The 25,834-nt window shown below is 41.5% G+C and overlaps 1 protein-coding gene across 1 annotated transcript in view; it reads left to right on the forward strand.

Moving 5' to 3' along the window:
- XDH (xanthine dehydrogenase) overlaps nucleotides 1-25,834 on the forward strand; it is a 52,113-nt gene that overhangs the window by 23,557 nt on the left and 2,722 nt on the right. The window contains exons 15-34 of the mRNA XM_086460666.1: nucleotides 3,522-3,706; nucleotides 4,201-4,375; nucleotides 4,802-4,891; nucleotides 5,497-5,666; nucleotides 8,224-8,347; nucleotides 8,758-8,877; nucleotides 10,529-10,625; nucleotides 12,473-12,597; nucleotides 13,286-13,419; nucleotides 14,892-14,979; nucleotides 15,604-15,690; nucleotides 17,106-17,297; nucleotides 17,787-17,932; nucleotides 18,524-18,605; nucleotides 19,207-19,302; nucleotides 20,025-20,153; nucleotides 21,159-21,233; nucleotides 22,087-22,139; nucleotides 23,306-23,420; nucleotides 24,082-24,147. Of these exons, the coding sequence (XP_086316792.1) occupies nucleotides 3,522-3,706; nucleotides 4,201-4,375; nucleotides 4,802-4,891; nucleotides 5,497-5,666; nucleotides 8,224-8,347; nucleotides 8,758-8,877; nucleotides 10,529-10,625; nucleotides 12,473-12,597; nucleotides 13,286-13,419; nucleotides 14,892-14,979; nucleotides 15,604-15,690; nucleotides 17,106-17,297; nucleotides 17,787-17,932; nucleotides 18,524-18,605; nucleotides 19,207-19,302; nucleotides 20,025-20,153; nucleotides 21,159-21,233; nucleotides 22,087-22,139; nucleotides 23,306-23,420; nucleotides 24,082-24,147 (2,349 nt within the window). The remainder of the gene's footprint in view (nucleotides 1-3,521; nucleotides 3,707-4,200; nucleotides 4,376-4,801; nucleotides 4,892-5,496; nucleotides 5,667-8,223; nucleotides 8,348-8,757; nucleotides 8,878-10,528; nucleotides 10,626-12,472; nucleotides 12,598-13,285; nucleotides 13,420-14,891; nucleotides 14,980-15,603; nucleotides 15,691-17,105; nucleotides 17,298-17,786; nucleotides 17,933-18,523; nucleotides 18,606-19,206; nucleotides 19,303-20,024; nucleotides 20,154-21,158; nucleotides 21,234-22,086; nucleotides 22,140-23,305; nucleotides 23,421-24,081; nucleotides 24,148-25,834) is intronic.

Consider the following 25,834-nt stretch of genomic DNA (forward strand, 5'->3'; position numbering starts at 1 on the left):
GGTACGCTCTCTGATAAAGTACAGTAAGCCAAAGAAGTTTTCTAGTGCAAGAAATACAAATTTCACTTTGTCTGGAGCTTTTTGAGTGCATTCGGTAATGGTGAAAGGTGAAAGAGTGATGTTCCCAGAGATCTAGGTTCTGTTTGCAAAATAGTACAGCAAAGATGCTAGCTGTTCCTGAAGCAAAGCGAAGTTAAGGTTCCCAAGGTTCCTGCTTCATAAGGAAGCGTCTTATCCTGCTTTCCTGCGTCCACAAGGACTGATTATTAGGGCCTTTTGTCAATGTGAACTTGCAACGTCAAATGAGCCTGCAAAACTTCCTTTTAATAGAACAATGAACAGTTCTCTTCTGTAGCAGCATGAACCATAACTGATTTAGTGTCTAAGAGGTAAAACTCTCTTTTTTTTCCCTTTAGGGCTGGGAACATCAGACTCTAATTTTATGGCTGTGAAGGTATTTACTTTTTTAGGGCTTGAGGCTACAAGTTACAAGATGCAAGGATTCACAGTGTAGTGACACATTTTCTTTATAAATGGAAAACAGTGATTTACTTGAAATGCCATCATGTTACGGGACAGAATCATGAAAACCTTTGTCTATCCTCTCTGATTTTTGTACCTAACTATTAAGGGAACACAGCTATTTTATTTACGGTGTTTTTCCATCTGAGTGATTCTTCTTTGATCTTGTGATAATTGCAGGAAGCATTGCTTTTTGCCAAAACGAAAAGCATGCTTGAGGTAGTCAATGGAAAACATCATATTCCTCCATCAATATGACAGTCATAGGGCAATTTCACAAAACAAATGTTTACCAGCGGGCAATGGCTTCATCCCTAGGTTATATGCAGCTCATTGACCTGAAAAACTAAAACAACTTTTGAACTCTCTACTTCATGGTTTCTTGGCTGATCTTTGCTCACAAACATGAAGTCAGGGAGACTAAAGTTCTTCATGGGATGTCTGAAGGTGCTGGCATGTGGGAGGCAAAGTCTTCTGGAACTGTGATTTCCTCACAACTGGAAGCAGGGTTGTGTCAGCACACAGCTAGACTGAATTTTTTCTTTTACATTTGTCTAAAACTGATGTTACCTCTTGGATTGGTGTGACTTGTCACACCAAGGGTAAGACTGGCCAAACAACAGGAAGAATTAGACTAAAGTAGTTCAGCGGTTTGATGGTTCAGTGTTACTCTGTGGGGACTGAGCTCAGGATAGGCTTTCTCATGGAGCGACTGTTAAGGGAGCAGAGGTAACACCTTTTTCTCCTACTAGTTTGTGTGTCAGATATTTAAGATATTCCGGGAATCAAGATTTTTTGTAAGGGGATTGCAGCTGAGCAAAGACAGTATTTAGAAAAGGAAACAGCTCGGTGAATTAAAGATAAAATATGAACAGGTTCCAGAAAAGAATACTGCTTAGCTTTTTGTATATAACAAGGCATTCCTAGAACAGGATATTTTGTTTATTTAACAACCCTCTTTCCCTTCTGGACTGTAAAATCATTCCTTGTGTTCCAGATAACGTTCACAACCATTATGCACCACTTGCATTATTACTCACTTAGTGACCATCAGTTTTTCATGTCCTTTCCCTTGCACACATCTTTCTCTGTCACATTTGTCACTGTTACTTATTTTTTATGATAATAATATTCTGTATCACATAGATATTTACTGGTTTTCAAAGAGAAAAAGCCTGGCAACACAGTGCCTATGTATTTCTATCTTTGGAAAACAATCTTAACTGTTTGCTCAGTATTGCCATCAGAGGCTCATAGTATAACAATTTTTTGCTCTGCTGAAGAGACATGAAGCTGTTGTGAAGTCTTGCTTCAGCCCTTAAATTAGTGTCCTCCAACCTTCATCCACTATTGATCTCTATATTTTGTGGTGGTGGACTAAAAAAATTGACACGGAAACAATATTTTTGCAATTGTGAATATTGCTTATGAATATTTCAGAGCTTGTGGATTTCTTAATGTGCTCCTGCCTCATATTGCATCTTGTCCAGAAGGGGAAACTAATCTAGATGTCTAATATTCAGCCCTTAAGAGAAAGGGTTTCTTGGTTTCCCTGTGAGAATAACTAACACCTAGAAACTTTCGCTGTGATGGTTGAGAGGGAATGTGCTCTCTTGTTTTACGAAGAGGTAGGGCAGACATGGGCAGCTGGTGTGATGGTTATGTTACCTACACTCCTAGTGAGGAAAAATAGCGAGCGCCTTTTCTCCCACAAGACTCTGTACCAAGAAAACTAAGGTGTCTTGTGAGGAATGAAGGCAAATGTACCCTTTTGTTGCAATCATGTTATTGGAAATCTTCTCTGAAGTGCACAGTAAGAGAAGAGGCTTCTTTCACTCCTCTTTGAAAGCTAATTGGTTTAACAGAGTTGCAGAATGTCGTCATTGGGAGGATGCTATTGATGCTCCTCTGCTATTATCTGCTGGCTGCCCACTGACTACTTGAATTCAGGAAATGAAACACACCCTTCAGTTATATCTCCAGTAACGAGTTCTTGACACATGAAAAAGGGGCCTCTTGTGAAACTGTTCTCACTGCCAACAATAGAGGAATTGTTCTTTATGATAATGAAAGAATCGCTGTCCACTTCTGATTAGAAAAAATTAATGGAACAGATTGCTGTGCAGAGTCACTTGGCTAAGCTATTAGAGAAGAAACTTGGCAGAAAACTCTCCAGAAGGGCTGTGCGAAGACATCGGATCTGATTCCTCTCTTAGTCTGCAGGATGCCTGAACAGCAATTTGTCATAATCTGCAGGACAGGCAAGGGGAAAAACTGACTGTACTGTAACCTCAGGGTGACACCATCACTCAGTGTATACTGGTAGAGTGTTAATCTCATATTCACTGCTGCTTTTCACAGGAGAGCTGCTGAATTTTGTGAATTGTAGTTGCTGGTACGTTTAAAAGAATTTCCTTGCTCTGTGGAGGCCAGCAGAGGATTCAGGATAGTTACTGAGAAGTGTATTTGCAGTAACAGATTGAAATTGTCTTATGTTACTTAGTCTGGTCTATTCTACAACTGAGAGACATTTGTGATTATTGATTTCAGTTCTTGCAGAGTTCAAAGACCTGTGAAGGGAAGGGGTTTAGGATATGAGTTTTACTGATTAGGCTTCCAGCTTAGCAGCCTGGGAGAAAGAAAGTTGATGAGGAACTGTGAGCTTGTTTATATACCAAAAAATCTGTCCTGGTTCTTCCTCTCAAGTTATGGAAAAAATGTGACAGGTATGAGCAGATCTCTGTCAAAGCTCATTTCCCACACAGTCCTAGGTTGGCTAATAACCACTGATCTAATACATTAGAATTAATCTTTGAATCGTGTGAAAATATACAGTGCTGCCTGAACAAACATGTCCTGCTTGGCCCTGCAAGATGAATCAACTAGATACAGTTCCCTGGAACAGCTCACCCATGTAGAGACAGCTTAACAGCTTGTCCATATTTGTACTCCAGAGCATGCCATGGTACAGAATAAGGAAATATTTTCCTGTCTTCCAGGGTGAATACTTCTCAGCTTTCAAGCAGGCTTCTCGTCGGGAGGATGACATTGCCATTGTGACCTGTGGGATGAGAGTCCTGTTCCAAGATGGCACTAGCCGAGTGGAGGAGATAAAACTAAGCTATGGGGGAATGGCTCCTACAACTGTCCTGGCACTAAAAACCTGCAAGGAGCTCACTGGCAGGTAAGAATTTTTGTGTGATGGAAAGGCAGTCTAATGGAACGGTGCTGTTCAAATACCCTAAATCCTCTCTGATAGCACACAAAAGGAGAAAGGGGAAGAAGTGTAGTTATGCTTTTGCAGTAGTCTGCATTTTGTCTGATGCCTTGTTTCCTCCAGTACTCCTTACCCTCGAAGATCTATGTCAGTCTCATTCAGAGAGCCATTTCCTTGCTAAATTCACTCATCTATTGAAGTGGGCAAGACCTACGAAACGGATTTTCTTCCAAAATGGACCAAGAGATCTGTGCTCTTATCATTTAATAGCTTTGCCACATCTTTAGAAAAGTTGACAGGAGCCCAAGATGAGAGCAGAGCTGACACACGTACTGTAAACGTAGACAGAACAGGTGGCTGTTTCTTGAGAGTTTATGAGGCTGCTACCTTGGAAGAGTTAGTCTGCCCCAGTGATATCTAGGGCTGAGCCAGGGCTTTGTGTTACCTTTGTTCCCTTGCAGAGACTGGAATGAGAAGCTGCTGCAGGATGCCTGCCGCTTACTGGCAGGCGAGATGGATCTGTCCCCTTCTGCACCTGGCGGGATGGTGGATTTCCGACGCACACTCACACTCAGCTTCTTCTTCAAGTTCTACCTGACGGTCCTTCAGAAACTGAGCAAGAACCACAATGGCAATGTGAGTGCTGCCGGGGAAGCAGGACCTATATGTGCTGTCTTGGTGGGGAAGGCATGGCGAGGGGTCAGATTCAAGCAGTTGTATGTGATAACAAACTGTGTTGCAATAGCTACCAGAGCTACTCTATTCCTTACCTGCACGACAGTGACTGTCTTCCCATTTGCTTCCTCGTGGCATCCCCACCTTGCTGTGGAAGGATGCTGATATGTGGGTTCACAGGAGGATTCCTGGACTTATCCCCTTTGTTGCAGTACAACTGCTAGTGTGGGTCTGTGGCTATTATTTTGAACCCTGTTTGCCTTTTACCCAGTAAAAGATGAATTATATTCACTGGAGGATGGAGAAGGAAGAATATCCTGGGCCACTGGTGAACGTGGGAAAGGGACGGGCAGGGAAGATGATTGTTCTTTAATATGTCTCTGGCAGAACAACCTGTGTGAGCCTGTCCCCTTGAACTATGTCAGTGCTACAGAGCTGTTTCACAAAGATCCCATTGCAAATGCCCAGCTCTTCCAAGTAAGTAGCAGTGCCTGCATGATATAGACCCAAACTTTTCTGTATCTCAAACTGTGCTTCTTATGTTGTTGTCTCCCTGAGTATGGGCAATACATGAATTTATCTAATGCCATTCCTGAGGCTTGTATTTGGGTCTTAGTCCCTTCCTTGCTTTAGGATACAATGTTCTTTCCTGTCCTTGCCCAAGACTGTTCCTGACACCTACAGCTTCATAAAATCCCTGTGGGTAGCACTTTCCTCCTGCAGCCAGCTCCATATTCAAACTGAAATTGCCCTTCTGCTTTCTGCAGTTACAGCCTGCCTTTCTTTGCATCTCTCAGGATTCAGATTCAGGATGTTGCCTTCTTCCTTGTTTCTCTGTTAATGACCTGTTCTCTTCAGCTTTGAGAGTAGAAGCTAGCTTCAGAACTGGAACCTTTTACACAAGGCGTCACGTGAAACCCTTCTCTTCCATAGCAGTTTCAAACCCCAAATCCCTTTCACTTTGCAGCCCCCAGCCCATTCCCTGTCTCACTAGAATGTCTCAAGGTGCCTTTTGTTCTCCCATCAATGCTTCTGTCCCCTACAATCTAAGCAGCAGTAGTCAGTCGTGTGTTTTACTCCAGGAAGTACCCAGGGGGCAGGCAGTTGAAGATATGGTGGGCCGGCCTTTGATGCACGTTTCAGCAGCCAAACAAGCGTGTGGAGAAGCTGTTTACTGTGATGACATCCCTCACTATGAGAATGAGCTGTATCTAACTCTGGTGACCAGCACCAAAGCCCACGCTAAGATCCTGTAAGTGTTGCTTCTGAGTTTCAGATATTGGAAGCATCCAGTGCCTGGTGGCTTAGAAAACGTTGACCTGCCAAGTTGCAGGTGAGGGAAAGGTTTTCGCATTTGTGGGAACTCCAGGTCATTGTATGTTGTTACATGGAGGTGATCTCTATGTGTTACAGCTGCCTTGCAAGTCTGTGTTGGTGAGAATATGAGGGAATTAAAACCAAACTTGGAGCTTTGCTGAAGCACAAAGCCCTCGGCCCTAGGCAACCTTCTTGCTAGTCCCATCTCTTACACTCAAACACGCATGATTAAAAAGGAGCAGAGTAGGAGAGCACCACAATGCCTGAGGAGATGTAATTTTAATCACTAACCAGAGCATGCAGCTTGAACATTCTCTTTCCTATCTGCCTAAAAAATTGTAGGTTGTAACGTGCAGTTCCACCACAGCACTTCTGCTGGTGAGTCAGCTGTGTGTCTACTGTCTTCTGGTTTTTGCCTTGCGTGGTGTTTGCTTGCACTGGCTTTGATCAAGCCCTTTGCATAACAGTCCTGTGTGAGTTAGCTTCAGCTATTAGATGTAGACCTGTTTGTGCTGTAAAAAGGTGGATAAGTCAGTATTTGGGTGTGCAGCTGTCTCTGAAAACATCATGCAAGGCATGACTGATGCATAATTTACAACAATAGTGACTAACCAACTCTGAAAGGCCTATCCTGGCAGGTAATGCCATCTACACTCTCATATGAGTTTTAACGCTGTTATACTGTGGGACTCACTGTCCCCCACAGTTGCTAATTGTGCTTACGTTGTGGTGGCCCTGCAAGCTCTCATCTGCCCTCAACCACTTTGATGGAGGACACTCTGTGTTACGTTGCCTCATGTCATCTCCAGTAGCCTTGCAATGTGCTGTTTGCTCCTACTCAGGCAATACTTCCTATTTATGTAGGCTTCCTGTCCAGAGGTTTCCCACAGTGGTCTAACACGGGACAGGCAGCATGGTGGTCATGGATGCACAGATGTCCTAGTTGACTCCCAGGTTATGAAAGAAATTGCTCTGTCATTGTATTTAAATCTTAAGTGTTGCAACGTGGTCGTTGAAGAGTGCTGCAAATACATAAGCGTTGTTACTACTGCTAGCGCAGATGGGGCAGTAGAGGAAGCATCAGATCTATGCCTGTGACCACAATATGCAGTATTTTCTATAGGTTGCTGTACACCTTCTCTTGTATTTGCATTGCTCATTCACATTTCAAGCTGTAAGCCTGTATTGTTCTGTAGAGGAGGAAGCAGAACATTTCATCAAGTGACAGAAGTATCTCGGCCTATGGGTTTGTTGGTCAAAATACTGGCTCTGAAAACTTCCACTTCACCCAAGTCAGATTTTGACCACCAAGTGTACATTAGAAATCATCCAACTCTGTATTTCTAATTGAGGGAAACTGTTAGGGGATTGTTTCTGGGGCATTGCTGCAGAAGCACGGGAAAGTGAACTTTCCAAAGAAAAATAGCATTGTCTTCAGTTCCTGCTGAGAGTTCATGTGAGAAAGTTCATTCATACATTTAATGTCTTTTTAAAAAAGTCTGTAGTTCACTGGGATGCATAAACATCTACTTTCAGGCACAGTTTGTATCAGAGTTTCAGGAATCTAAACAAGCATGCTGAAAAAATTGCAGCAATTTACAGAAGACAATAAATCTTTCAGCTAGCAGAAACAAAGCCACAGCTTTTCTATTCTCGACAGTTCCCTTGTAAAGCAAGCCATTTACATAGCCAGTGTACAAAATATTGCAAAAGGAGCTTGAAAGATTTTTGTAATACATTTTTTTAATGAACTGTTCTATATAAAAGTGAAATTAAATTGCACTTTTCTGCTGACTTTCTGTCCTGCTCGTCACTTAGTTTTAAATCTCTCTATGATTCAAGCAGACAAGCATTTTGGTTAGATACTACTTTTGCTGACTACCAAAGAAAGCTTTTCATGAAACTTTTTGTCTTTTGGAGCATTGTTTCTTTTGCATTCTTTTAAATACCCTGCAGCTTTTTTGTGACTGATACACAACAACTTCTCCCTGACTCACAGCCACGTTTTTCTCTAGAGGTGAACCCACGGTAGGTGATATGTGTCTGCAGTAAAATTTCATGTTTATCAATAGACAGCGAAGAATCTTGCCTTCACAGAATCATGGCAGCTAAGAAGACAGTGGAGGCACACAATCACTAACACTAATCTGTCTTTGGTAAAGGGTGTCAAGGGATATTTACATGTGGCATTGAATCAAGTTCAGATATGTCTTAGGGAAAAGGTGTATGATACAGTACAGTCCAAAGAAGCAGACTGGTGATCAGAATCACAGTCAGGATTCAGATTATCATATAGATACTAAATTATTTCAGTCTAATATGTTGCCCTTTCTGCATTGCTCTCACACACTATTCATGTGACAAACGCCTCCTCTTTTGCATAGCCAGACTTCAGGGAATCAGACCTGAAAATGTATTGGTATCTTGTAAGTGCTGAGAAAAAAAGAAAAATGACAAATAATAATACTGCCTCTCCTTCTTTCTTTCTTTAGTTCTGTAGATGCCTCTGAAGCCCAGAGTGTTCCTGGGTTTGTGTGTTTTGTCTCCGCCAAGGATGTTCCTGGCAGTAACATCACTGGAATCGCTAATGATGAGACTGTCTTTGCTGAGGATGTGGTATGTGCTTAAAAATAGCCTTTTTCAATCACACTGCTCAGGAGATAAGATTTCGCATATTGTCCAGTGAAGTACTCTACCTTATACAGTGATATATAAATCCTAACTGTGCTGGAGTCAATAGAAATCTTGGTGCTAAATTCCATAAGGCCTGAGTCCTTTTGCCCTATGCCCCTCTCCTCTGTTATCTGCATTATTCTCTAAGCTGCAGACCAGTAGGACAGGTTCACTCACGCAGTTACTGTCCAAATTTTCTTGTGATCATTTTCCCTTGACTGGTTTTAATAGACCAGTCTGAATGAACAGATGAAAAACGGCACAAAAGGAATAGATGAAGAGAATTATCATGAGCCTCTCGGTTACTGTGTGTATACATACCAAATGATGTTGGGTCCTAATCTTGCCTGTAGGTCACTTGTGTTGGTCACATCATCGGTGCAGTTCTTGCGGACACACAAGAACATTCCAGAAGAGCAGCTAAAGCTGTGAAGATTAAGTATGAAGAACTCAAACCTATTGTCACAATTCAGGTAAGGTAGCTCAGACCTGCTTCTGCAGTTAGCTTAGAACCCCTTGACGTCTAGTTAACTTCTATTCTCACACATGTCGTTATTTAGCCACATGTGTTATTAGTGTTTGTGGGTCCAGCAAGATATAGATAGAAGAAATAATTTGTATATTTATATTTAAAGAGAACACACCTTTGATGTAGTACTGGTTGGGAATACAATAACTTGTTCTGTGTTATTTAAAGCTAAAACAAATGAACCAAACTCTGGTAGATATATTGTGCTCAGCACAAATTCGTTTAAATTAAAAGATTACTGTGAGTTACATCCTTACCCACAGGTGCTTTCTTTCAATATTCTCTGCTATGACCCTGCTGGCTTCATTGGCATTCATTCATTCTTCATTCTCAGATTTGTAACACTCAATAATAGGGTGTGAAAATGTCTCTTCTAGCTCTGTTACTGCACCGCTTCTTTGAGATTTCTGCAGACCACTTGTCTAGTTTCTAAGCTGATGAAATTAATTTTCCGGAATTCACTCTCCACTGTGAACATTTTCACTGACTGTATGGACATGCCCTTAGGTGTCTTTTCTCAAAGCTGAAGAAATTAATGTCAACAATTTGTGATCATTTCATGCCTCTTTTTTTTTTTTTTTTGACTAAAAGACTTGTTGACAGGATTTCCTTAGGTGACAGTAAAAGCAAATGATAATATCTGATAGTGCATTCACATCTAGAAATGAGCAAAAAAGTATACGAAACCATTCTTATTGGGGAGAAATTAGAACTAGGGGATTCTAATTAATTTCTTTTAATGGTCAGTATTTCATGCCATGTGTTTTTTAATGTGAATTGTATCAATGCCAAATACAAAGAGTCCGTGCGTTGTCTGGTACAGACATTGGTACTGTCATCTGTGGACAGAGGTTTTGTATGTTTTGTGGGTTCACAAACAACATGCCAAATCTTTTTGTTTTCTGAGGCTTCTAGTTGTTTATTCAACCAGTAAAGATGAGAGTGGAGCCAAAAATGTGCTGATTTTTTTGTTGTTTGATCATTCTGTGTTATTGGGGTTTTTTGGTGTTGTGTTTTTTTCGGGGGTTTTTTTGGGTTTTTTTTTTGGGTTGTGTGTTATTTTTTTTTTTTCCCCATTATGGAAAGTTTCAGTTTTGGCAAAAGTGAAAAGTGTTTGTAAAATTTTCCAGGACAGACTAATGTATATTAGCTCAGAAGTGAACTATTTCTGCAGAAGTTCCCATCCTGTCTGAGAGATTTCATTTTCTGCTTCTGTCTCTTTTCTTTTTATCTCTCTTTTTTTTTTTTTTTTTTTTTTTCCCTTCCCCTTTTTCCCCCCCTTCTGGGCCACAGACTGTAGTTAACATAAGTTGTAAGTCATAGCTCTGGTGGCTACAGACCTTGAAGTTCTGGGTCTGTAACGTAAACTGCGTCACAAGGAGCTATCTAAGATTGTCCAATTATGGTGTCTATTGTGAAATTGCTGTATTGCCAAAAATTTTGTACTGCTTTAAGTCAAGTCACTCAGCTGTTACCATAGTTAGTGTCTGATAAGTTCTCGTGCTTTTTATCTTGGATAATTCTTCTTCAGTCAGAGGAAGCTTTGTTTTCACTCCACTTCCACAAAAATTTCATTATGTCATTATGTTTTGTAGGAAGCTATTGAGAAACAGTCCTTTCTTAAGTCTATAAAGAGGATTAATAAGGGAGACGTGAAGAAAGGATTTGAAGAATCTGATCACATTTTGGAAGGTGAGAATAAGCATTAATACATTTTTTAAAATAGGATAGTTTGTGACAGAAGAAGTCAAGCCTCCATTTTATGCATATGATACTGAACTCATGAAAGTAAGGCTTGCAGGGCTAAATTCATTTCATATTAAGTTTCAACTAACTTTATATACAAATAGCTTGTGAAAGATTTAATTTCAGTTTCAAACTGGATGGTCCCAGCTGTACCCCTGTAAACACTCTCTCCCAACGTGAGGACACATTTTTCTTAAGCAGATATTCTACAAAGTGATTTCCCCTCTGCCCCTGAAATTTATCCATATAGGAGCTTTTCCCTCTTCAGACAGAGTGGTTTGAATCTTACAGTCATACATGCATCTGAAAATCCAATCCATGAACACTGGTGGCTGTAGCTGTCTTGAAGCACATGGCACTGCCCTGTAACACTTTCTCATCGTTGATTGTTGGTCTGTCTTTGAGGATGGGGTTTTTTTTGGTGTGCTGCTTGGTTTCATTCAGTTGGAGTCTGCCAAGCAGGTTGTGGAGATGTGTAAACTTGGCAATTATCAACAATTTCTTAAAACCCCTATGAGTTTGGAGGGAAGAGTCTCAGAGCTGTGAACTGGAATACTGTGTCAGACCCATGTTGTTGCTTGGTGTATGTATCATCAATCAATACCTCCTGAGAGAGTCTCAAACATCAGACCTTTGGAGAACTATATTGATAAGAGGGTCCTGTATCCCTCTTACAGATCTGAGAGGGAAGTTAAACCAGTTACAGACACAAAGCCTGGTATGAAGGGATTATTTTTGGAAATCAGAGAGAAGCACGCTCCCCTCCCTTCTGCCGCCCCCCCCCCCCCCCCCCCCCCTACCTCCCTGTGGGCGAAGGGAGGTTATTTAACTGAAACACCCATTTCCAGGTCTGTAATTTCTTATATTTTGGTATGCATTGCTGAGACTTTCCTCTGCAGTCAGCTATTTGTGCTGGCACTTCAAAGGTGCCATAAGGTATTGTTAACTGTTTCTTATAGTGTACTATACTATACAAAATGAAAACTCTGTGCTAGGCAAGGCAGATATTGTTCTGAGCTAGAAGAATACGTTATTTAAAAGGCCGTAATATTGTATGAATGCCAGGCCAACCCCCTCAAGGAAACAAGAGAAAGGCCCCTGCTACATATCAGAGTAGGCGTTGTCTCACACAAATGTGCATTTCTCACTGATCTACCTAATGAAGGCAGCTGTTTTGTTGTTGCTGAATTGAATAAAACGAAGAGAGGAACAGGATTTTGAGAACTGCTCTGAATATTAATTTTTCTGGCAGCTGGATAGACCAGGGCCATGACTGAGAGGAGGTTGATTCTGACATTTAATAGTGTGTAGCATGACTGGAAATGGTACCCTCAGCCCTGTCAGATAAGATGTCCTGGGAAAGAGCCACATACAATGACAGAGAATTGATTCCTAGTTAGATCTTCTTAAGGCATTTTGGGTTTCTATTTTTGTTCCCCTGTTTCAAAGTGGGTAACCTTGTATTTGACCTGCTCGACTAGACCATACTTGATTTATTTTTATCTCAGTGGTGTTATCAGGGCAGTCTGAAAGGCACCAAACACTGTATCTTAAGGGATGCTGGGTCAATGGCATGGTGTGCGGGCTTATTTTTGAAATGCTAGCCACTTGTGTTTTGGACTGAAGATTTCTAGAAAGTGGAGCGGGGCATGGGGTATCCAGTGCTGGGCAGTGCAAAAGATTGTCATTTAACACATGTCAAAAGGGCAGTAGATTGCAGGCAGCACATGATGGGAGACACCTTGTAACACCAGGGACACCCTGTCTTTGGGGCATTTCTTTCGATTTTCTAGGAGAGATGTACCTTGGTGGGCAAGAGCATTTCTATCTGGAAACTCACTGTACTGTGGCTGTGCCAAAGGGGGAAGATGGTGAGATGGAACTCTTTGTGTCGACCCAAAACCTAATGAAGACACAGGTACTGTCTCCTTGACCTGCTACCTAAAAGGCATTTGTTTCTCAGTTGCAGACTAGAGAAATGGTTGTTTTACCATTGGTCCCATCTTGTCTTGAATAAAAAAACCACGTAGGCTTAGAGCTGGGTGTGGGTTCTAAAGTCCATATCCATCCTACTGGTGTCCTGAATCCACTTCCAGATGACAGAGATGTTTCTGTTGGCAGCACATCTTTGTCACCAGGGATTATCCTCCACGTCTACTCTGCCCTGGTGAGGCCACATCTGGAGTACTGCATTCAGTTCTGGGCTCCCCAGCTCAAGAGACAGACAACTATTGGAGAGAGTCCAGCAGAGGGCTACGAAGAGGACTGTCCAAAGATCTCATGATAGAGTGAGGAGAATGGACAGAGTGGTACAGATGTCAAACCCTGTGCTAAATGAGACCTATGTCTTGGTTTACTCATCTCATGTCAGTTTCTTCCTGAATCTGGTGCTGTCTGCTGAAGCACTGAGTGCCTTCCCACCTCAGAGATTAAATACTTGGCTTATTGGTTCCAATTGCATCAAACCCAATTGCAGGACCAATAGGACCTGCAGTGTAACAGAGTATTTGCACTCTTGCAGTGGTTGCAGAAAGGCAATGTGTGAATATCTAGTTCTCAACACCAGCTCAGCTCCGCACGTGTTCTGGTGTTCCGTTTTTCTTTAGGAATTTGCTGCTAATGCATTGGGAGTCCCTTCAAATCGTGTTGTGGTTCGAGTGAAAAGAATGGGAGGAGGATTTGGAGGAAAGGAGACTAGGAATACTATTTTGACAACTGTGGTGGCTGTCGCAGCCTTCAAGTAAGTTTGAGTGCGGGAAACAGGGCTTTTTCCTTACAGACTGTCCCAGCCTGCCTCTTTCTGGAGCACCATTGCACTGGAGCACTTTCAACACTCTTCATGTCTTGTTATCGTACAGCTTATAGCAAGCCTGGGATTTTCCCAAAGGAGGTGTCTAATGTGCTCTTAGCTAGTAGGAGGAGTTGAACTTGCTCAGAGGGCTAAGCTTACGCAGGAATGTTAGCTTTTAATAGGAAGGGGAAAGCCCCTTTACTCTGCTGTTCCTTTGGTACTCTCTAAAAACTCTTGTATCTCGAATTATCTGCCTCTCCCCTTCACCCCAAACCCTTTCAAAATCCAGCACTAACTATGCTTGTTGTTTTGTATAATAGAATTGTAGTGTCTTTTCCTTGCTCAAAACTCTACTACACCAGCCTTGTACCACTGTTTCCCTGCTCTTCTGCAAACTCTCTCTCTGGATTTTTCCCTAGGAAGAGCGGCAGGCCACTCAACAGAAACCGACACTTTTCAAACCCCTAAAAGATCAGGGAATGAACCTAGACTGTAACCATTTGTGAAGCATAGATTGGAAATGTGCTTCTGGTTTTGGGAATTTTGATATGGGCTCATCTATAACTGTGCAAGTTTCTGTGGTTGTGAGTGATCATGGCCTCTGAGATGACACTTCTGTGCTGTGTGTAACACTGCCCTTCCCAATGCTGCCCTTGTAGGTGAGGATGCACTCTGCTGGCAATGCTAGATGGATCTTGCAATGCAGCAGTAATTTGATAAAATACCTTTGGAAGAGAACAGCCAAAATGAAGCTCCTGTACTTAAATTAACTTTATTTTTCCTGTTCTGAGCAAACCACATTCTCTCTCTAATTAATCAGTAATATATGTGCATTTTTTCTTTCCTTTATCTCTGCCAGCCAAACCACTGTTTTATTTCCTAGAGGTTATGAAATAACATCTGTGGCATTCCATAGAAATTTTTACAACCTGAAGAGAGGCACTGGAAAGGCAGAATTGTGGAATATGAAGAACAACTCCTCCTTTCCTTGTTTTCTTCCTTGGATAATAAATAACTAAGTAAGAAACAAGGTCAAATTGAAGGCTACTTAGTACTTTACATAGCGTTATTATGTAATTCATAGGGCATTCGCTCTTGCAAAGCCAAGAGTGTGCCTTGAGAAAGTCTGAAAATCAGTGATTGTTCAGTTGTAGCATGTGTCTCTGTGAGAAAATATCCTCCTTTTTAATATAACTCCACAAGAGTTTTCATGAACAGGTTCCAACTTCTAAGATTTAAAATTTTTTTTTACTCAATCTTGCCAATTTTCTTAAGAGAAAGGTATATAAACCAAGCAGTTTAACCCTAACTTCCAGTTGCCACTCTGAAAAGATAATGCCCACCAAAAAGAGGAGAGTCTTGCTCTATAGGAACTGTGTTGAGCGTTTCAGGCTTTGCCTGATATGTGTATCCTTTACCAGAACTGGCTGCCCAGTAAGATGCATGCTGGATCGAGATGAGGACATGCTGATAAGTGGTGGGAGACATCCCTTCCTGGGGAGGTACAAGGTATGCCTACAAATGAAATGAATGCATGCTGTCTCAGTGTTGTCACCTGAAACATCAGCGAGTAGTAAGATACTGTGAAAAAATTGCTGCTGTTTCACTGCTGATCTCCCCTGCTACAAATGGATCAGGTCAGCTGAGTTATAGCATTTTTCCTGTTAAAGTTCTGCAGACGTTCTTTTGGCTCAGATGATTCCCTTCTTGTGGCCTCAGCATGAATACTTCCCCTTTCCTTGCAACAAAGACTTTACCCCTGATGGCAATTACATTGATCTTAGATGCTCCCCCATTTGTTTACAGTATTGTACTACTGTTTGTTTTGTTAACTTCCTTTACTCTTCAATTCCCATCCAACTGTTTCTGCTTTTCAAAGCAAAAACCTGTTAAAGAATGTGTGGCTGTGACAAGTGGCTAGCACTTATTTTAGAAGAGTTCTCTGGAGCAAAATTAAGATGCATACATGGACCCTTTGCTGGAAACCTTCCTCAGTTGCTGCCTGTGCTTGTCTTATGCTTCAGCAGAGGACAGTCAGCCTTTTGCCTGTATGAGGTCCATTCAGTTTTTGGAGTGAAGCACAAAACAGAGTGTATTTTAGAAAACCAGTTACTGAGGCGACTCTCTTGACAGGTTGGTTTCATGAAGAATGGGAAAGTCAAGAGTCTGGAGGTGTCATACTACAGCAATGGGGGCAACTCTGTAGACCTCTCTTACGGTGTAAGTAAAATTTTCTGGTGGCTAACTAGGCTGAAGACATTTCCCAGTGCAGCCTTCTGCTCTGACTTCAGGGAATTGTTGTCTACAGCACTGCTTGCACATCCTGCTCTCTGACATGACTGAAAACAGACCTTGAGGGGTTTTTGGAGTTTCTACAACGGCTCGCTGAGCCAACTGACCTGCCTTGGCATGTGCCACATAATTCTTATTGATGCTGTAATAACTTGGATTAGGCAAAAGGGTCAAGAAAGTTTGCTTTGCATTACGGAGGGCTACCATGGGAAACTTGTTGCACAATGCAAGATGACTGATAGTTCCTCAGCTTTGGGGAAAGCTAGTTCCTTGGAATAAGAAATATCCAAGTCAACACGGTGATCAGGGCAGAGTGCCTAAATCAACAAGCTTGTTAAGGGCTGTCTAAAGCTAACATTGGGTTCACAAGCACTAAGGACAAGAATGGGCCTGAGTTCTGAATTCATCTCCAAGGATTTTTGTGCTGATGATTAAAAACCTCTACTTTTCTGTCATGTGAGTCACCAACCCAATAGCCTAGTGTCAGTCATGTTTATTCCAGCTTACTCTCTCTAGTCCACTGAGTCTTTGATAATTTTCTGTGAAAATTAATCCATTTTGGTGGGAGAGAACTGCACGAGCTCCCTACCAAAGCTGCATTTGATGTTAGCAATGTGGTTGGTGCTGTGCAGAGCAGAATGGCAGGCAGGCAAGTGTCTTTGCATAAACTAAGGGCCTGATTGAGAGTACATTTATGTGAATTGTCTTTTTTACTTTGTCTGAACCAGGGGACTGGGAAGAGCTCCATGTTGAAATAAGGTTGGTATGTGTGTAGTCTTCTCCCTTGCTGCTGGAAGGGCAGTCTGGGAACACAAGTCAGAAAGAAGCTCTGGCTCTTTCCCAGTTTGGACAATTAGTGGCCAAAGATCTCAGATCTTGCTGTTTAGATGTAGCTGTTGAAAATCTTTATTTCATATAGTTGCCCTTACTGCCATAGCCCGGCTGTTGAGTCTCTTGATGTCAGCAAGCCTTCTTTTCCAATGAGATATTACTCAGCATAATTAAAAGAAGATTCTGTTTTTTCCAGGTGGGTAATGGCATTTAGTAGCAGTTTGGCTCAGCATGAGCCCAGGGCCAACAAAGGACTTTGAAGCTCAATCTGTCCCAGGGTCATAAGCATCAACAGAGAAGTGTGCTTATTGTCCTGCACTTCAGGAGGAACTGCTTGATGCTCCATTGCAAGTGGAGCTGCACCTCAATGCTCATCCAGCAGGGTGCAAGAGAAAGTGCTGGTGGTTGTAAATCAGCTTCAGAGCTTTCCAGCCTGGCTTTGGCAGCTAGTAGAGAAGTCTGGTATATGATTCATGTAAAATGTGTCCACCCCCATTCCTTCTCTTCACCAGGTTTTAGACAGAGCCCTGTTACATTTGGATAACTCCTACAACATCCCCAATGTCAGCAGCGTGGGCATTGTTTGCAAGACCAACTTGCCTTCCAACACAGCCTTCCGTGGCTTTGGAGGGCCCCAAGGAATGATGATTGCTGAGTGCTGGATGAGCGACCTTGCTCGGAAGTGTGGCCTGCCACCTGAGGAGGTACGGATCCACTGTCACATTTCAGGGTGGTGCTGCCTTTGAACAAACTGAGAACTGGGCAGAACCACAGAAAATTAATAAGTATAAGAACTTTTGCTCCATTTTTGCTAAGCCACTAGCAACATCTCAAACTTCCTGTATGACAGCCACATTATAGCATGGATTATCTTCTGCTTCATTAAATTCCCTCAGTAGCCTCAATTGTGTAACACCTCCTTGAAGGGTAGATATTAAAAAAAAAGTCCAAAGGCACTAGGCACCTTAATCTTACTAACAATGCACTTAAATCCCAAGCTTTTGAAAATTCCCAGCCTTAATGTCTTAGTCCCCATTTTCCCATAAACAAGATATATGTCTATTAATCCTATTGTTCTGTAGAGTAAGCAGAGGAGTAAAACTAGGAATCAACATGCTTTTGATGTCATCCATGAAAAAGACCTAGTCTGAAGCATTAAACTTGACATGTCCTTTATATGTCTCTTTGGGAAGGTGCGGAAGCTCAATCTTTATCATGAAGGAGATCTGACTCATTTTAACCAAAAGCTGGAGGGATTTACTCTACGAAGATGCTGGGATGAATGTTTGTCAAGCTCTAGCTATCATGCCAGGAAGAAACTAATTGAAGAATTCAACAAGTAGGTGTTCTGGAGCTGTCTTGTTACTGGGTGCACCTGTTGCCTACTAACTTCTGAAGTTCTTTTAGTGAGAGTCATGTGAAGTCAGACCTTGTATTTGCAGAGTGACTTCTGAAAATGTCTCTTTTTGAAGTTACTTCATCCTCACTGTGGGAAGAAATCTCTATCAATGAGCTGTTAGCTTAAATAAGTCACAAACGAGACCTAGCATGACCTGATTTTGTAAGGGAAATGTACCAAGGGAGAGGGGGTCTGTTAGGTCCAGCTAGGCTTTTGAAATGGCTAACAAGGCAATTTGTTTAGGCTTTCCACTGCCTTATGGTCTTTTCCAATTGGCTTGTATATACAACTGGATAGTTAATAGTCCAGACAATTGCTTTTATAATCTATGGGGGAGTGTCTTCAGTTCAGATTTCTTCTTCGGGACCCAAAACCAAAGCCAATCTTTCATAAAAACTACTGATTAACTTCAGCTTATATCGCATTCAGGTATTTAATTTCCGTTTTGATGCCCAAGCTGTTGGAAGGAAGCGTAGTATTGAGTTGCAATGAAAGCCTCATGAGTATGTGAATAATGTTCTTTCCTTGCAGGCAGAATCGCTGGAAGAAGAGAGGCATGTGCATCATTCCTACCAAATTTGGCATCAGTTTCACCATTCCATTTCTGAACCAGGTTCGTAAGTGTCATTCGTCTTTTCAGCAGAGAAGCTAGATGTATGAAGCCTCCCCTAGGCCCTCCTCCGTTTGTACCAAACTGGAGCTATTCAGAGAAGCAGTAAATTAGTTAAGAAAGAACACACGCTTTTCAAACCAAAATGAGCAATATGGCAGTTACCAATTTATACTGTCCAAAAGACACCACAATGCAGCTGTGTTTCCATGGTATTGTGTCATGTTAATTTCCCTGCCTATTCCCTCTTCCTCAATAGTTGAAACACTGTTCCTGTGTTTGACCTGACTTGATGGACTGTCAGTGGTGGTAGCAAGTTCAGATGAAGGGTGCATCTCTGTTTCATAGGGTCAGGTTTGGGTTACTTCACCTGCTTTCTGAGCTGAAAATACTGACTGAAGTTTGTTATGTCATTGGAACTTCTAGTGAATTGGTGAGACTAAATCAAACTCACCTCAAGTGTAAACTAGTGGCTTTAATTACACCAAAGAACAACATTTGATCTAGTTCCAAATTAATTCTCTCAGTAGTTTTTAACTGAGATCTGCAAAATACTTCACTAGTTCATTTACAGTAATTCTTGGATTAACGTTCCCTTTTACAGGCTGGAGCTCTGCTCCATGTATATACAGATGGCTCTGTGTTACTTACACATGGTGGGACTGAGATGGGTCAAGGACTTCATACCAAAATGATTCAGGTAATAATGAGTTTGGACTTAACTGAATAAGACATCTTTTCAGGAAAATTACACTCGCTCTATGGTATTGCCTCAGACAGCTTGACACTTCTTCTATGTGCATGCGTAGGGTAACAAATCATGACTAATTCCTTTTAATTGTTTCAGCAGTGGTGCTAGATTTCCACAATATTATCACAATTGAGTGTGGGAATTAGATTCATCATCTTAACTCTGATTATGTAGATAATGCAGGTTATGCTTACAATCTATCTTCTCTGGCAATTTAATTTCATCCCATAAAACTGCAGTTTACATATATTTTATAAAAAGTTAGTCATATTGCAAACATTTATCTCCACGTGCTAACGCCTTTGTAGTTAAAAAGGCCTAAGGGAGCAACATTGCTTTGGCAGGGAAATGAAACAGAAATCTAATAGGGCTCTTTATCCTCCAATTCTTACAATTGTTGAGAGAAGAATTTAGTCTCACAATAGTGAATTGAATGTCTGTCATTGTGGCAAAAGCGTACGTGTACGTGCTTGCACACATTCAGTCTCTGAAGGGCAAATTTAATAACGTTCTGGCTAACTCTCACTGAATCAGCTGAGTCTTCAAGAAAAATGAAATTTAGGATGGGAGAGGGCAGAGGTTGCAGTGTGGATCCTAGCAGTGTAAGCAATGAATGATAAAGCTCCCATATAAGAAGAGCTGCTTACTAATTGTTTACCTTTGCTCTGCAGGTTGCTAGCAGGTCACTGGGAATCCCCACCTCCAAAATTCACATCAGTGAGACCAGCACAAACACTGTCCCAAATACCTCCCCGACAGCTGCGTCTGTCAGTGCAGACATCAATGGAATGGCCGTCCATGTATGGAAACTGAGTTATTTAAACTACTGGGTTATAAGCTAGAAGATGAAAAGTTGATGTGTATTTTTCTATTGCTTAAGGAAAACATAACCATCCAAAGGCAATTCCAGGATAAGGATATCTCATCACTTCTTTACCTGCTATAGCTACCAGCAGTGTTAGATGACGAATGACTGTATTTTTTCAAGTTGTTTGAAACTCTCCTTCAGTACTTTTGTAGTTCTAAAATTGAGTGTTTGTGATTACTCAAAATGAACAGAACAAAGCATCCTTTTAAATAGCTAGCTGCTTAGTCATTAACACAGTCTCATCTATAACAAATAATTGTGCTGCAAATATCAATAGCAGATGGTTTGTGGGCTGTGCTCCAGAACCAAAGACCTCTGAGTGTCAATATACTGAGAGCAAATATCCTTCTGTAACAATGACATGGTTGTGACTGTCTCTGACATGATGGAGCTACCAATGCATATATTTGCAGGGTGTGTGACTTTTCCATTGAAAAAAGAAATTTATTACTGGTCATTCTCAGGTTTAAAGGAAAGGGGAGGTGTAACTTGTAAAGTAAAATTGTCAGGCTGTTTTTATTCTCTGCACAATTTGTCTGAGTAGGTTGAATTTTGGTAAGAATATTTTTTTTTTCTGTTATAGGATCATCTTCTAGATATACTAAGATGTCCTGCTATGACTTGGTACAGATAAAGTTACTGTATAAATGGGTGGACTTCTGATATTTTGTGTCATGGTCCAGAAAGTTCTGTGCTGTATTTGGGATTCCCTTCTGCTATCGGCACACACCATCTGCTTTAAAATCCTTTTCAGTCAACATTTCTTCCTATATACCAAGACATCTGTTAGTGAACTTTGTTCTTTTTTATGATATGCCAAAGTCCTAAAGGCAATATTGATTTAAACAAAAGGTTCTTTGAGATTCTTATAGGGCTCTTAATACTATAAGCTGACTTCTCAAATCTTAAAATATTGCTTCTCTCTCTTTGTTTCCAGAATGCATGTCAGACTATCTTAAAAAGACTTGAGCCGATCAAACAGTCTAATCCCAAAGGATCCTGGGAAGACTGGGTAAGCGGTTTGTCATGAGACAAATGGGCATTGTCAGAGACTGTTTTAACTGGCAAACCCTGTATGCAGGTATATCCTTCAGGCCTTCTGTGCCTCGCTAGCAAATATTTGAGCAAAGACAGTGAAACGGAAACCTGGCAAGGGAAGTAACCACAGCTTGCAAGAGATCATTCTCAAAACATCAGTTATGACGTTAATACTGAGATTTCTCCAGATCCTGGGGCCTGCCTACGACAAACTTGACGAAATAAAAGTCTTGAGTGGTTACATACATTTTTCTAGTCAGGCTGCAGTCTTGGACAGGACAAAACCTGATTTGTAGTGAAGGGATTCTGTGACAAAGATGACTCTCTGCTGAGCTGCCATCCACCTCCTGTAGTGCTCCTTGCCTGCAATATCTCTGTACCCTCAATAATAAGAGATTGATGTGCTGTAAGGCTCTCGGGCCATTTTCAGATCCAAGCTCTTCTCTTCATGGGAGAAGCTTTGACTTTGTGATTTGGAAGTGAGGATAAGATTTCCTCCAGCCTCGCTGAAGTCAAGATGACTGTCAGTTTAACCTTTGTCTCCGAGGTTGAAAGTCTAACTTGTAGCTGAGAGCCGAACAAACAACAGCAAGTTGTATCCCTTTGCCAGTGGGCAAGTTCTGCCCCTTGGTAGCTGCTGACAGGGCTATTTGGGGAAGCAGCTGCATCATGATGTTTCCCTTGGCACTGCTGGTCCTGGGTAGCAGGACAGCTGTCTGTCACTGGACACCTTCTATTCATGCTTTCCTGGAAATGCGTTTGGGATAGCTATTTTGCAGGGACTGGTTGGACAATTACTGTTTTCAAACTCTTGTTCACTTTACCAGATTAAAGCTGCCTATGAGAACTGTGTTAGCCTGTCGGCCACAGGATTTTACAGGTGAGCGAATATTCACCCTGCAGAGGCACATGTCTTGCTTGCTTGCATGGATTGCATCCAGGGAAATTCTGGGAGGATTTGCAGCCCCTATTCATTACCCTGTCACTACTCTTGCTTAGGGCTGGATTCTCTTTCCTGCCTAGAAATGCTAAGCTGAGGTTACCACTGTCCTGGCTGGGAAGAATTGGTTCCTGATGGAGCACAGCTCTTGGGGCCAAGTTCAGATATCATGTAAATCTGAAGCAGATCTAACGTCACTCTAGCTGGCCTAGGTCTGAGGAGGCATAAATGAAATCAGAGCTTTGTCTGGGGCTCTGCTCTGTGTCAGCCTTGTGACTTAGTGTTGCACTAGAACCATCATGCAGGGAAAAAAGGGGGCAGGTGTTGTCCTTGAGGACAAAGCTACTTACGGCAATTGGCTGGAGTGGTATCCTGTCTGTTGTGGCATGAGCAGATACCAGTGTTTCCAATTTCATTCTCCCACTTTAAAGTTTTGCTGGTTCCTGTGCAGTTCTGAAATGAGACACTCTTCTTAGTTAGCTCTACTGCTGGAGGAAAACGGAGATCCATCATCTTTGAGGCAGAGGGGTTGACGTAAAAAACTAAACACAATGTTGAGAAGAGCCTATTTAGGGCCAAAATACAATATAACCTCATTTCTGTTGCATCTCTGAAATGTGTTTTTCTCTGAATCAAGTGGCTCTCAGTACTTTAATAAACAAGTTTTCAGATAAAGCATAAGTAGCCAGATACAAAGTTTGCCATGAACTGTGCTTAAAATCAGTTCTTGGCTTAATCCAGTTACTGGTTCAACTTGATTATGCTCTGAAGTTTAATGACCTCCAAGAAATGTTCAACTACACTTTAAAAGCAAAAGATTTGCTACTGGATTGGTGGGAATGAGTTCATAATAGTAATCATAAGCCCTGAGATTCATGTGAAAGTACAGATGGCCAAAATAGTTTGATAGTTTCAGTCAGGTCTTGGAATACAGAGTGGCTTTAGGAGATTTCTATTTATAGTTGTTTACACTTTTCATTTCTGAATAGGCTTGATGGAAGAGATGAAACAAAAATGAATAAGGATTTCAATAAGTTGCAATGTGTTTGTATTAATTTTGACTGTTCATGGAATGAAATGTGGTGTTTTTTTTTCTTTGTATCAAGAATCCCTGACCTTGGCTACGACTTTGAAAAGAATGAAGGGAAACCATTCTGCTACTTCAGTTACGGCGTTGCTTGCTCTGAGGTTGAGATAGATTGCCTGACAGGTGACCACAAGGTGAGGGGGTCAGCAGTGAAATAGCCCTCTGTGTTTAGGTGAAGGAAACACTCACAGGGAGTTAGAGCAAATACTGGGTGTCAGCCTCTTCCTAGCTCTGTCATTGGTCTGGTGTGACCTTCAGTAAATTTCTTAACTCTTCTGTTCACAGTGCAATAATCCGTAAAGTATAATAAAACAATAATTATCTACCCTGTGGGGATATTAGGAGGCTTAATGAATGATTGCAAAAGTTATTGGATTTGCTTAAGTAAGAGATAGCAGCACTGTGTTAGTGCAAAAGAACAGCAACATACTGGAATTGAGTTAATAATTAAAAATAGCACTGAAGAGACTTTTAGAAAGAAGGAAAAAAGAAAAACGTTTTCATCAGAATCTGACCTAGTTGGTTATGCTCAGGTACAGAGCAGTGACGCTAGCAGCTTGGAACTGATGTAAATTGGGTCCATTTGATCTCTGGGGGAAACTGCACTGAGTTCCTTTGATTTACTTTAGGGGTGAACTCAGATTAAAAGTCAGTATGAAGAGTTGAGCTGAGATGGATTGTTGAACAGTGGCCAAGTGTGGGAAGTGGCTGGTTACATTACTTCTCCTCGAACAAGACTATGGTGTACCATTTTCAATGGTCTGTGCTGATTTATTCTTTATTTCTGCATTTTAGAACATTCGCACAGACATCGTAATGGATGTTGGTACCAGCCTGAACCCAGCCATAGATATAGGACAGGTAAGTGAAATAGTGTTGCTATTTCCACCATGTTAAAGCGATCACACTACTCTCAGGCTTTTCTAGATGAGCCATTACCCCTCTCCAAGTTGTACCTTTGCAAACAGAGCATTTTAAACTCGGGTATCCAGTGAGGCATTGTAGGCTATGAAAACCAGTTGGACCTACACTTAACTATGCAATAGGCACAGAACTATGTAGGGAAATACCCTGTTGTGGTTTTTTTTTTTTTTTGTCTTGGATATCAAGATTACAGGATATTCTCCAGTTACTACCATACTGATGCTTTTCAGCCTCTGCCTTGCCTAAAGGAATGAATCCAGATAATACTAATATGATGGAACAAATTCATCCCAGGCTTACTTTCTGCAATGTGGCATGCGAGACAAAATCCTACACCTGAATTTTATACTCCTATCTGTCAGGATCATGTCCCATTTTATTCAGTGAAAATTCTGCTGTGAATAAAGAGTTAGGGTCGTAGGTTCTGTCCTCCAGCTACTGCTGTGTAGGAATCTCCATAGGAAGCTGGATCAGTCCCTTAGCTTGCCTATTTCTTGGGCAGGGACAAGCTAACTTCCGTATTTTGTGCAGTAATAATCACAGTGATACCTCCCAGCAAACAAAGGTAACACAGGGTTGTTTGATATACCAAGAGACGGATTGTTAGGCATTTGCACACGCCCATCTAGCCATCTTAGCTCCCTTGCTAACTCTAGATGTTGATAAAGTGTAACTCCAGTGAAACTGCTGCAGGATTTGGAGTTTACAGGAGACCACGAGTTGCAGACCTCTGCTACATCTAAAATGAAATTTCTTTGAAAGCGACATTTTTTCTGAAAGAGACTTTCTGGAAGTGGCCAAGGGGAGAAGGAGCCTTTCTGTCTTCACAGCCTATCAGTTTGGGTCTGGGAGCAGAGAGATGGGCTATACAGAGTCTGTCAAAGAGATCTCAATTTCCAGTGTCCTTCCATGAATTGCTGCAGAGGATCTGGGGGCACAGGACAGAAAGGATATTGTATGACTGCAGGAACACAAGTACACAGAGCTGGGTTAATGCAAGTTTGCGCCAAATCTTTAGACTGGTCTGCCTGTCAGATCCCTCTGTGAGCACAGAGAGCAGAGCTTCTTCATGTAGGGCTGTTCAAGCATATCCTCCTCTCATAGCTGCTCCCCTTCTTTTTTTTTTTTTTTTTCCCTCCTAAAATTTACAGTAGAACAATTATGCAAAGAAGTTGTTAGTACTTGAATGGATATGGGAGTGGTTTTGCAGGTGTCTGTGCTGGGGACCTGAGAATATGCAGTACTTAGGGAAGTATTTATACTGAAATAGTGTAAAATAATTTGTCTTCATATATATTGTCTTCAGTCCTTTTAGTCTTCTTGTCCTTTCAATTATCAGCTAGTACAACTCATTCAGTGTTAATCTGCCTGTAAAGAATCAATATTTTGGCATTGATTTTTTTTTTTTTTTTCCTTGCTTCATCAGAAAATTCCTGTCCTATGTGTACAGCATACCTTTTGCGTGTATTTGTAAATTGCTTCACCTGCCAGAGAAATGCAGCCACATCTGTATGGGAACACAGGAATTGTACAAAGGTCCCAAGCTGTACTTGGTAGAAAGGACAAGGGTTTAAAGATGAAGAGTGGGAAATTAGTCAGGAGGGGAGGGCTGAAAATGGTGGAA

This window comes from Leptosomus discolor, chromosome 2 (assembly GCF_034619465.1).
Source record: "Leptosomus discolor isolate bLepDis1 chromosome 2, bLepDis1.hap2, whole genome shotgun sequence".
Lineage (NCBI taxonomy): Eukaryota > Metazoa > Chordata > Aves > Leptosomiformes > Leptosomidae > Leptosomus > Leptosomus discolor.